Raw genomic sequence first — 12,949 nt, 5'->3', positions numbered from 1 at the left:
TGATCATCATTTGATGCCCCTCTTCATGCACCTCCTTCATGAAAGGTCCAGAAGGTTGCAACAAGAGAATTAGACTTTTATGAAGTGGCTCCCCATTTGTGGAATGCTCTCCCCAGGGAGACTCACCTGACGCCTTCAATATACAACTTTAGGTGCCAGGTAGAAACATTCCTCTTTAACCTGGCCTTTGGCTGACTAACATCCTAAACTGTACCATTTTAAATGTGTTTGTGGGAGGGGGTAGAGAGAGGGGTGTTATTGGTTGGTTTTTATTATGTATTTTGTATTTTCATCTTGTTTCATTTTTATGCTGTGAACGGCCCTGAGATCTACAAAAGAATGGCAGGATACAAATTTAAATCATCATCAACATCAATATTGTCATCAATATACCGTCCTCATTGTTCACACTGTCTAAAACCTTGTTACAAGGTGGTTGCAGAATGATAAGCTTTTCATATGCATTTGCAAACTTGGTGTGATGTTTGCTAAGCTTTGAGTCCTGAACCAAAGATGATTAAACCATAAGTAGGAAGAGTAAGATGATTATCTTACTCTTGAGCCTTTGAGAAATGGGAATCTGTAGTCTTCCAAATATGGTTGGACATTAGCTCCCATGACAATTAGCTATGCTGCCTGAAGCTGATGGAAGCTGATAGTACAACCACATCTGGAAGGGCAAGGTTCCCTACAATGGAGCTATAGCCAGCTATGGTGAATGAAAGCAAATCTATAAATAAAGTAAATAAATGACTTACTTTTGTTGTATCCTCAATAAAAGTAATAATTAGGTAACGTAATTGCTTCAGTTTTAGATATTACTGACTGATCAGGCTGCACACTGCCCTCCATAATTACTGCCTCTGACCCCAAACCAAACATGAGGGAAATGGTATCACACATGAAAGCTAAACTTCATCCCTAGAATCAACTGATTGCCCAGCTGCTCTATTCACTGTCATGATCCAAGTTTTCTAAACTGTGACTGTCCAGGCAAAAATGTACGGGAATGCATGAAAGAAGCAATTTCATGGCTGAACAGCCTTGCACCATTGAGTCAGAAAATAGAGCTGCACTCAGCTCACAAGGTGGGCTTTGCTACCAATGGATGATCAGGCAGATTTTCTTAGGTTGCAGGAACAACGCTTGGTGTTTCAGTGCAGGATTGGGTTTATATTTAGGGATCACACTTCTTTTTTTGGTTGAAGGCAAGGACCTCTGGCACTTCAATTCCCCCGTATCTACAGTTGGTTTAAACTTTGGCCAGAAGTTATCAATTTTCTGTTCGAGGTTACATAGCTGGGAGGATAGCACATCAATCTTCTTAAATATGCAATTAAGGGTTCTGACCACAAGATGGAGATGTTCGTGTTGTTCTTGTCTTGCGCAGTCCTCAGCTCCGGCGTCCTGCACCACCCTCAGTGGGACACTCCCTCTTTCTCCAAGCTTGCCGGCCACAGTTTTAATCTGGGGTAAAAATAATTCCTCTGATGTTGACGTTGTTTCTGGAGACATTAGAGGGTAGAAACGGTTCTGAGTTTTCACCCTATAGCAGTGTTCAGTGGGGTCAGTCCGATTGCCAGACACGAGGGGGTCGGTTTTTAATTGTTTGGCTCTTGGGGAGGGCAGAGCCTCGTCACAATCCCTTAGGCGTTTGCCTTGGCCCATCGTTATGAGTCTTTTAAAAGTCTTTTAAAATAACAGTGCTTAAAAGGTAATAAAAGGTGGAAGAAATAAAAATACAACTGGATGTGAGCTGGCGGAAACCGGTAAGTCGGAGGCTGCTTCCAAGGCTGCCAGAGAATACAATTATCTGCTCATTAAAGCTGATTTACGATGCAGGCTTTACAGTTATCAACAATGTAAACTCCTGGCGTGGGCTCCAACACCCTGATACAATCTTCAGCAAAAACTTGAAAGGCTGGGAACCACAACACAGATTATAGAGAGGATTCGAAATGAGCTCCGGCAAATGCGTCTTACCTCATCGCCATCTTGACCGGAAAACCCCGATCACTATAAACTTCCCCTGTGCACATGGGGAGTAAAAATAAATATAAAAATCAAAAAATCAGTGGGCATAGGAGAGAAAAATTGCTCCCTTTCCAACAGAACACAACCCTTTAAAACCTGTAAAGAATATTGCATGGGTTGTATCTAAAACTCTACAAACAAACCAGTAGGAATAACCTATTCTCCTAGCACGTATATTGTCATAATGTCAACCCTAGGCTGGAAATCATGATGATTATGATGATGATTATGATGCATAGTATTTATTTTGTCTTGGTAATAGTTACAGTGGCAAAGCCAGTATCATCATAAGTATTCATGTATTAAATATTGGGTGCGGAGAGAGAGAGAGAGTAGTAAGATCTCTGCTGTGATATCACTATTTGCCAAGCTGTTTTATTTGGTGACACTCCAGGCTGAAATGCTTCATATTTCTTCAAACATGAGCTAGTGATTGAGGATGCCTGTCTTGTCCAGTGAGTTCATGGCAGTGGTGAAATTTGAACCAGTGACTTCCTCTTTCAATGGCTGAGATATGGCAACATTTCCTCAGCAAGAATACAGAATAGATGTATGCCGTGCTTTTTTTTTCTAAAAAAAAAGTTTAAGGGTACTGTCATTTTCACTCAAGAAAATCACCGTTTTATAGTTTAAATCGGGGAAAATAAATACAGTAAATTAACAAAAGTACAAAGATTCACAAAATGTTAGGGGTTTGTGTACCACTGCATCCCCCCAGAAAAAAGCACTGGGTGTATGTGTACACTAACCATACCCTGGTATTATCCAGGTTAAATCATAGTGATGTATACTATAAATAGAATGGAAATATGCAAAGGAGCTGCAGCCATCCAATACATGGAATTTGGGCTTCTTTGCAAAACAATTTGCCCATCCCAATTAAAAAAGGTGCTGTGGTAGCTAAATTACAAGTTCAGAACAATTTTTTAAATGCAAAGGCACTTCTTATATTTCAGATGCACATCCATTGGTTCTAGCTGCACAGGCCAATCTTCAGACAGAGAACTTCAAAAATAAACTAACATATGGAGCACCATGCCAGTGTCTAAAATCCAGGTGCTTGCCTATCCTCCAGAGACAGGCTGTCCTCCACTGTCAAGCCATTATTAGACAAGTCTGATTTCCCCGCAGCTGGTCAAGGGCAGCCCTTTATGAATCCAGCTGTCTTTGATGTGCACATTGAGAAATGCCCCCATAAGATTGTTTCATCTGTCACCAGGCTGTGCTGCTAATTCTTCATTTGCTGAAACTGGCTGATTTCAGTCTGAATAGGCTGGAGGCTTTCCTGGATATTATTACAGTTCTGACAAATAACAAATGCAAGTGATGCACATAAAGTTCACCTGCAATCTGAGCAATGAACTGAAGCAAACAGCCTGGTGCAGTCAAAAGCAGACAAGGCAAGATAAAAATACAGAATCTTTATATTGACTGTGGTTCTCTGTGCCTCAAATTTGAGTTACCTCCAAGCAGAGTAGGGACTGTAAATCAATACAGATTGTCTGCTGTGATGAATTTTTTGATCACAGGAATGCAGTGTGAAGAAGGAAAGGCTTTTGGTTTCGATTAGAGATAAGTGGATCCCTCTTATCCCACCATTTCACTATGCCTTGGGTTCTGCTCCAGTTGTCTTCTGGAATGTTGAAACAATATATTTTATGCATGTATGCACAAGCATGTACACAAATTCTCTCTCACCTACCACTTCCTCATAGAAACTTAAATTCATTTTTTTTAATGTTGCCTTTCTGAAAGAATTGAAAGTCTAGAAATTTATAATAATAAAAAAACAGAAACAGAAAGAACCATTGGTTGTGAAGTTTCATTAATTCAAAATTCCAAAACTCAGGGGGAGAAATGAGGCAGAGTAGAATACTGCAGCAGTCTAGACGAGATAACTCTCTTCTGTTTACAAATATAAAAATTTCTGCCAAAAGCATATCTGTGTCTCTTGTGGATAATATATAAAATCCGTCTCAATATCTCCACACCATCTCACTCCAATGCTCCCGTATCTAAAGGAAATAAGACAGAATCCTATTAAACCAAAAACTGGAAGATTCAGCCTTTCCTGACAGTAGAGATAGAACCCAGAGAGAACAACAGTAAATACTAGTCAAGGTCCCCAGTTGTGGGATTCCGCGGGGCTCAATCCTATTCCCCACGTTGTTTAACATCTACATGAAACTGCTGGGTGGGGTTCTGCAGAAGTTTGGAGTATGTTGTCAGCAGTATGCTAATGACACCCACCTCTATTTCTCCTTTACATGTGCAGATGAGGCAGTGGAAGTGCTAGACCAGTGTCTTGCCTTAGTAATGGACTGGATGAGAGACAATAAACTGAAACTCAATCCAGATAAGACTGAGGCACTGTTAGTGGGTGGTTCCCTAGACCAGATGGGTGGGAGATCACCTGCTCTTGCTAAGGTTACATTTCCAAAAGTCAATGGGGAAAAACCAGTTTAAAAAAAGCTAATATGTATAACAAAGAACTCAAGAGTGACACTTTATGCTAACAATGAAGCCAGTTAGTAGACTAGACTGAGAAAATGTGCTGTGCCCAAAACTAGCTGATAGCCTTAGAGGAGATTTGAAGGCTATTCCCAGGACCAAACCCAACACTATAACCACAACAAGCAGCTTCAAATGCCAAAATCTCTGTGTAGTTCATGTATCATTGGAACCCTTCTGGGGGCTGGAATTCTATCCTGGTATAAGGATTCCAGATGTATAAAAAGCAGAGATATCATTTTGCCAACAAAGGTCCGTATAGTTAAAGCCATGGTTTTCCCAGGAATGATGTATGGAAGTGAGAGCTGGACCATAAAGAAGGCTGATCGCCGAAGAATTGATGCTTTTGAATTATGGTGCTGGAGGAGACTCTTGAGAGTCCCATGGACTGCAAGAAGATCAAACGTATCCATTCTGAAGGAAATCAGCCCTGAGTGCTCACTGGAAGGACAGATCGTGAAGCTGAGGCTCCAATACTTTGGCCACCTCATGAGAAGAGAAGACTCCCTGGAAAAGACCCTGATGTTGGGAAAGATGGAGGGCACAAGGAGAAGGGGACGACAGAGGACGAGATGGTTGGACAGTGTTCTCAAATCTACCAGCATGAGTTTGACCAAACTGCGGGAGGCAGTGGAAGACAGGAGTGCCTGGCGTGCTCTGGTCCATGGGGTTACGAAGAGTCGGACACGACTAAACGACTAAACAACAACAACATAAGGATTCCATGCCATGCCCACCTTCAGAAAAGCTGCCAGCCAGCAAGCCTCCTCCTACAGTATGTTGCCACCCTAGTAATTATAGGTGGCAAAGTGGCAGCTGGAGTAAAGTATTGATGGGTGGGACGAACACAATCCAGGCTACCATTCATGTGCCACCATCCACTTCCTGTGGTAGGCAGAAAGAAACAGGAGCCATATTCCCCCTGGGGTGAAGCATTGTGCTATAAGATTAGGCTATAAAACAGGATGGGGAACCTGTGGCCCTCCAGACGTTGGTAGACTACAACTCGTACCAGCCCCAGGCATCAGGGCAAATGGTTGTGGAGGAAGTGAGTTGAAGTCCAGCAACATCTTGAAGGCCACCTGGGTGGTAGCAAGAGCAGAGCACCAGCTTTTTCAATAAGTAAGGTAGCAGTTTGGAGACAGGAGGCCCATCCCACACCAAAGGGCCCTAGATTTGTCTTGACTTGTCTGCTGGTCAAACCCTAAGGGCTATGTAAGTGAAGAATTGTCTTGAAGATGATACAGCAGCCTCTGACATGAGTAAAGTGTGTCATTTCTTCCCTGAAAAATCTAATTTACTATTGTAATGCTTTTAATACGTGCCGACAACACATATTACATAGTGCGACTGATACCACATGACACATCAAGGCAATTAAAAAATGTCTCCCCCCTCTTTCTTCATGCTGATCATACTAATACAGTGGTGCCTCGCAAGACGAAATTAATTCGTTCCGCAAGTTTTTTCTTCTTGCGAGTTTTTCGTCTTGCGATGCACGGTTTCCCATAGGAATGCATTGAAAATCAATTAATGCGTTCCTAGGGAAACCACCTTCAGACCAGGTCCGGGGACAGTCTGTCCCCCGACCTCTTCTGAAGGATGGGGGGGGGAACAAGGGCTTTTCTTCCCACCCCCAGCCTTCAGAAGGCTGTTCTGAAGGCTGGTGGTGGGAAGAAAAGCCCTTCTTCCCACCTCCCGCCCCGCAAGCTCCGGGGACAGGAGGGCTTTGCTGCCGACCGCCAGCATTTTAAAAGCCCCTGCTGTCCCGGGGCGATTTTAAAATGCTGGCGGGCGGGAGCGAAGTCTCTGCTGTCCCGGGGAGATTTTAAAATGCTGGGGGTCGGGAGCGAACGCTTCGCTGCCGACCCCCAGCATTTTAAAATCTCCCCGGGACAGCAGAGAAGTCTCTGCTGTCCCGGGGAGATTTTAAAATGCTGGCGGGCTCCTGCCATAGGCGCGCGTCACCTCTCCAGCCAGGAGAGGGTCGCAGGGGGCTGCTTTAGCCCCGCGCGCGCTCTCCCAGCTGGAGAGGTGACGCACGCCTATGGAGGCTCCTGCCATAGGCGCGCGTCACCTCTCCAGCCGGGAGAGGGTCGCAGGTGGCTGCTTTAGCCCCGCGCGCGCTCTCCGAGCTGGAGAGGTGACGCGCGCCTATGGAGGCTCCTGCCATAGGCGCGCGTCACCTCTCCAGCCGGGAGAGGGTCGCAGGGGGCTGCTTTAGCCCCGCGCGCGCTCTCCCAGCTGGAGAGGTGACGCGCGCCTATGGAGGCTCCTGCCATAGGCACGCGTCACCTCTCCAGCCGGGGGAGGGTCGCAGGGGGCTGCTTTAGCCCCCCGCGTGCTCTCCCAGCTGGAGAGGTGACCCGCGCCTATGGAGGCTCCTGCCATAGGCGCGCGTCACCTCTCCAGCCGGGAGAGGGTCGCAGGGGGCTGCTTTAGCCCCGCGCATGCTCTCCCAGCTGGAGAGGTGACGCGCGCCTATGGAGGCTCCTGCCATAGGCGCACGTCACCTCTCCAGCCGGGAGAGGGTCGCAGGGGGCTGCTTCTCTGCTGTCCCAGGGAGATTTTAAAATGCTGGGGGTCGGCAGCAAACGCTTCGCTCCCGCCCGCCAGCATTTTAAGATCGCCCGGGGCAGCGGAGAAGTCTCAGCTGTCCCGGGAAGGCAGGCGGGGGGGAGCAAAGACTTTTGCCCCCCGCCGGCCTTCAGAAGAGGTCCAGGACCTCTTCTGAAGGCCGGCTGTGGGCGAAAGTCTTTGCTCCCGACCGCCAGCAATTTAAAACAGGTCCCCGGAGATTTCCCTATGGGCTTTCGTCTTGCGAAGCAAGCCCATAGGGAAATTCGTCTTGCAAAGCGCCTCCAAAACAGAAAACCCTTTTGTCTTGCGGGTTTTCCGTCTTGCGAGGCATTCGTCTTGCGGGGTACCACTGTATTCAATATCTCTGTGTGTATTAGTTAGAAGGAATGTTTTCTGTGACACCTATTGAATTACTAGCAATTGCCAGAATTATCTTTCTCTGCAGATGCAGAACACCTACAGTGACACTGCTATATCTAAATGGGAAGAGCATGCAAAATACGTTCCACGCATTACAAGAAGTGTCAGATTCCATGTAATGACAGCAAATCAGAACTGGACAGGGCTGCTAAAGGTGTTGTCACCTCAAAATGGAAGGCGCTTTAATTCTCAGTTATGTATCACAACAGAATATAGAAAGCCTTAAAAACCTCGAATGTTTTGAAGTTGCAGGACACTGTTAATACACATTTGCATGTTTACAAGTTTACAGATGGATTGTGCACACTCCTCTGGCTTCAATTAACAGTTCCAGTCAACCACTGAAAGCAATGCAAAGCCCCAACTCAGTATGGAATAATCAACAAGCATTCTCTGCAACCTCACTTCCATTCCCAGGTCTGCATAATCCAAATGAATACACATGCTGGCTAACCATTCATCAGCAAATTACCTGCTGCAGTTCCTTCAAGATGTGTGTATGATGATATCTGCATGTATGCTCATCTGCATGTATGCTCTAATCTTCTGACTACCTTAGCATTTACACTTAACATCTGGCTCTGCTTGCCAGGCCCATATGGCATTTTCTAGCCCCTCACCTGAGTGCTACCCGTCTCTTGCAGCTCTTACAACCTCTCAACTGGCCTTCAGTCTCCTCTCCAGCCCAGATCTGCTCCTTTTAGCTCACCCCAGCTAAGCTAGCGCTACCATAACCCATCACAGGCAAGGACATAGCTGCTACTTTCATGCAAAACAACACACACACAAAATCCCTACAGCTTGCAATTTCTATTCTAGAGAAATTTTGTAAACTGTGAAGTGGACCCTACCCTAGGTCAGTTAAGAGTACTGACCTAGAAGTTGTCAGATTTTCCCAGTTAGCTTCTGCAACATCACTAGGGCTGCCATATGTCCGGTTTTCAGAAGGTCATAACTACATACCTATTCCAACTAACATATTCAAGCGTTTTTTACAGCCTGGATTGTGATTTGTCAGTGCTGTGGGAAGCTCCTCTGATTGGCTGGCTGAGTATTTTTTATTGGTTGTTCTTATGTTTTTATCTTTGTTGGATTAATGATACTCCATAATTTTTATTTGATGGGCATTTTCTAGAAAGGCGGTTTAAAAATATCCAAAATAAATATGATAATAACATAAAACAGATTAGAAATATTGGGAATGTCAATGCAACACACTGCAAAACCAAGCCAAATGTGTAAACTTACCCCTCTAGTCTTACATCAGGCAAACTTCTGTTGAATGCAATCATGTCACTGGCCATAAGATTAAACTGGTTGATTTTAAAGAGTTCTTTCATTTTTTCCTGATCATCTTTGGGGATGACAACAGCCTTTCCCATCTCTCCAGGTCCTTCTTGGCTTCTTGACATAACAGCTGTAACAGAAGACATCAAGAAAAAGCACATCCTTAACCATTCTGCATTGTTCTCATCATGCAGAAACTTCCAATCTATTGTTTTCTGGGTCTAAAGATAAGAAGCTGTGAGTTTAACTCTTCTTCATGTACATTCAGGTCCATATTTCATAAGGCTGCAGTCAGATCAATAAAAATGAGAGTATGGGGAATATATTTTCTATTACCAGCATTCTGTGATGAAGTCATTACTTAAACTACTTATTCACATTCCATCCCTTTAAGGAGCTCGGGTTTATATGCATAATTTCATCCCATGTTATCCTTGCAGCAACCATGTGATGCCATAGCCCCAACAGAAATCCCCACCTGTGGCAGCCCTGGAAGGGAAGTCTCCACTGGTCCCAATGGGAGCTTTGCTTCAAAGACTAACAGCAACTTCAGGGGTGGGGTGCTGGAACCATGACAAAGGATGAAAGGGTTAAATGCATCCTCATCCTTCTCATCTCCCCAGGTCCCCAAGCACCTACCATTTATTTATCTCTCCCTTTAGTTTTAATATTTTTTATTGATTAGTCAAGAAGCACCAACATAAAAAGAAAGAACACAAAGAATTGAAACAGTGAACCATAAAACGTCACCTCCTGCAAGGACTACAGTACAAAAGTACAGTGCCTCTCCAAAGGAACAATAAAGTATTGACGCACCTGCACCTGCTAGTTCTAATTTTAAAGGAGGAAGAAAAAAACACATTGCAACTTCAAAGTGTGTTACTCCAGTAGTAGTTTGGTCCTTCAAGCAATCAATACCGACATATTCAATATGACTTCACATCCGCACCCACAAGTTTCTCGGGCATAGACAATGTGAAGGGAAATGTTTGAAAATATCCCTAGGAGTTGTCTTCTTTATACAGTAGTACCTTGGGTTAAGAACTTAATTCGTTCTGGAGGTCCGTTCTTAACCTGAAGCTGTTCTTAACCTGAGGTACCACTTTAGCTGAAGTAAAGTTTTTAACCCACAATACTATTTCTGGGTTAGCGGAGTCTGTAACCTGAAGCGTCTGTAACCCGAGGTACCACTGTATTGTGAACAGAGAACATTTCTGCTTGCCCAAAGGCTGGATCCCCAATTTTTCACCAGTTCCCTCTACCAAGTGTAGCTGTACCTGAGGACTGAGGAACTCACCAGAATTGTATGTGATATGGTGCAAGGGACCATTTATTGCAAAAAGATATTTGTCTTTGTTTGAATTTATTTATGCACTGCAAGGACCTACAACAGGATACCTACATTCAATAAAACAGATTTAAAAACAATAAAGCATCACTTAAAACAGGGAAACTAAAAACTAAAACTAAAAAGAAAGTTTTTAAGCTTAAGGAAATTCGCAAAAAATTACATTTCCGACATGGGTTGCCATACGTCTGGACATTTCAGCACTTTCTGTTTCTGATGGCCAAATCACCAACGTATGGAAACCCTACTTAAAACCATAATTGAAACACACACAAAATATTACAGTGGAAGCCAATCAAAACTCATTCTTCTGCCATATTAAAAAAAAACAACCTAGGGCAAAAAGGTTCATCTTGATGAAATAACAAGAGTGCAGTGACAATGCCAGATGCATCTCCAAGGGGAAGGCTTTCCAGTAACAGGGGAGCCACCACCGAAAAGGCCTTCCAATGTGCCATGGCCACGACCACTTAATCATCAAAGGGCTTCCCCTGCTGACCTGAACATTCAGATAGGCTTCTATGGGAGGAGGAACTCCTTCAGATATTTGGGCCCCCAAGTTATTTAGGGCTTTGTATATACACAAACAAGGGATATACATAAACTTTATGATATAAATAAGTAACTGTAGCATGTTTGGAATTTGTTGAGTTTATGCTTCCACCACCTGTTAGTTCTAGTCCGCCCTGGTTCATGCCACATTTGCAATGCAGCTTTCCGTATTGAACTAGTTGCGCATGATTTGCTTGAAAGAAGTGCTAAGAGCCTTGCCCCTCCCTGCTCATGCGGACAGAGCTGAGAGGGGGGACTTATATAAAAAGGTGTTAAGGGCTCCACTGTTCCTTGGAACCTCCAATATGCCCCTTTGGCAACATCCACAGAAGTTGTTGGAGGGTTCATTGAGTGAGCGTTGCATAGGATCCTGGGAACAGTGCTTCTGGGACTTGGATGGGGAGCAAATTCACATATTTCAAGAGAAGCAGAGGCAGCCAAACAAGAGCAGGAGAGAAAAAACAATCCTGAAAACAGATTGAGAGTTTTGCGTGAGCTACAGTTCTTTAAATTTTAACAAATATTATCTTTTATTAACTTTTTCATAATACATGCACACTATAAATCGATTACTAAAAAACAGACAACAGCAATTTCATTGATATCATGAACTAAATTTAATTGTTCTCATATATGACATTCAGCCCAGACATTCAACAGCTTAGTTTTTGTTCATTTTCATCCACTACTGGCTTGCTTGTTAAATAACGCTGCAAACAGAATTACAATGCACAGATACATCATTATCAGCTAATGAACAGTGCAGCTAATGAGAAACTGAGCATCAGCATGCAACTTATTCTTTTTATCTTTTCAGGCTTGTTTAGTGAGTAGCTTCCCTACTATTGACAGTCTGTACGTATGTGACAAAATCAGTTGTACATAACTTACTTATCATAGAATAGTTGCAACTAATCATCCTGCATAGCAGGTATGAGGAACCTCTGACCCATGGAGTAAAATCTGGCCTGCAAGTAATTTGTCCCATGGGCCTGTTTTCCCCTGCCATGCAAACCTGTACCACACCTGACATCATATGATGTCATGTGTGGGGAATGTGAAGCCACAGCTGAAAAGGAACATTTGGAGTGTTACTGGAGCATCCTCTTGATGTGTGTGGTGTAGTGGTTAAGAGCGGTAGTCTCGTAATCTGGGGAACCGGGTTTGTGTCCCTGCTCCTCCACATGCAGCTGCTGGGTGACCTTGGGCCAGTCACACTTCTCTGAAGTCTCTCAGCCCCGCTCACCTCACAGAGTGTTTGTTGTGGGGGAGGAAGGGAAAGGAGAATGTTAGCCGCTTTGAGACTCCTTCGGGTAGTGATAAAGTGGGATATCAAATCCAAACTCCTCCTCTTCTTCTTCTTTACTTTCAGGGCCAAATGAAAGGTACATGTGATAAAAGAGCTCCAAACCAACGCCAGCACATTCATGCTGCAAATATTTCATATAAGGCCAACCCGGCCAACTCATAATAATTTGTTCACATACCAGTGCACTTATGTGCATGGGCATATATCTTGCACTGGTATTCACAGAAAAAGCTAATTGTGGTTAATTAGCGATACTACTCTGGAATATTTACTGGATGAAATTATCCTAGACAACTGAGTATGGCAGGCAGGATTGCATTGACTATAACTGTTTTATACACAGATCAAAAAGTATATACAGCATGTGTGTATTTGATCTACACAGATCAAAAAGCATATACAGCATGTGTGTGTGTATATATATATTTGTGTGTGTGTGTGTGTGTGTGTGTGTGTGTGTGTGTGTGTATATATGCTTTCGTAGATTTTCACGGGTACAGGAATGCAGGTTTTGGTGTCTTCGGGTATCTTCCCGTGTAAGAGTTGGGGTGTCTAGGCGACGTTTCGATGAGGTCTCACTCGTCATCTTCAGGCTGGTGCTTTCGGCTTCTTGTTACTAGAACAGAGCAGGATCTCAGTGTTTGAGTTCCTATAAATACTGTTGAGGGGGTGTGGTGTATAGCCTCCAACGTTCTGGGCAGAGAGGAAGTTCCCAGGTTATTGTGCCTTTTCTTCTTTTGTTCATTAATTACTTGAGGGATATCTTGAGTGATTTCTTGAGTGATATTCTGAGTACCACTTAGGAGGGTCATTAGGTGTGGATTAGTTGCTAAAGCTTTCGTGTCTTGACCTCTTGAGCTAGTGAAGAATTTTTCTGAGAAGATGGCTGTACTGCACTTAGTTGTGCT

General features: G+C 43.8%; 1 protein-coding gene across 2 annotated transcripts in view; it reads right to left on the bottom strand.

Moving 5' to 3' along the window:
* Positions 1-12,949, bottom strand: part of GALNT13 (polypeptide N-acetylgalactosaminyltransferase 13) — a 167,895-nt gene that overhangs the window by 94,561 nt on the left and 60,385 nt on the right. For both annotated transcript variants that reach the window (XM_081187554.1, XM_081187555.1), the window contains exon 3: positions 8,794-8,962. In XM_081187554.1, the coding sequence (XP_081043680.1) occupies positions 8,794-8,962 (169 nt within the window). The remainder of the gene's footprint in view (positions 1-8,793; positions 8,963-12,949) is intronic.

Source organism: Podarcis bocagei (assembly GCF_964188305.1).
Source record: "Podarcis bocagei genome assembly, chromosome: 1".
Lineage (NCBI taxonomy): Eukaryota > Metazoa > Chordata > Lepidosauria > Squamata > Lacertidae > Podarcis > Podarcis bocagei.
Note: the sequence above shows the minus strand (reverse complement) of the source record. Positions and strands in the feature narration are given on the sequence as shown.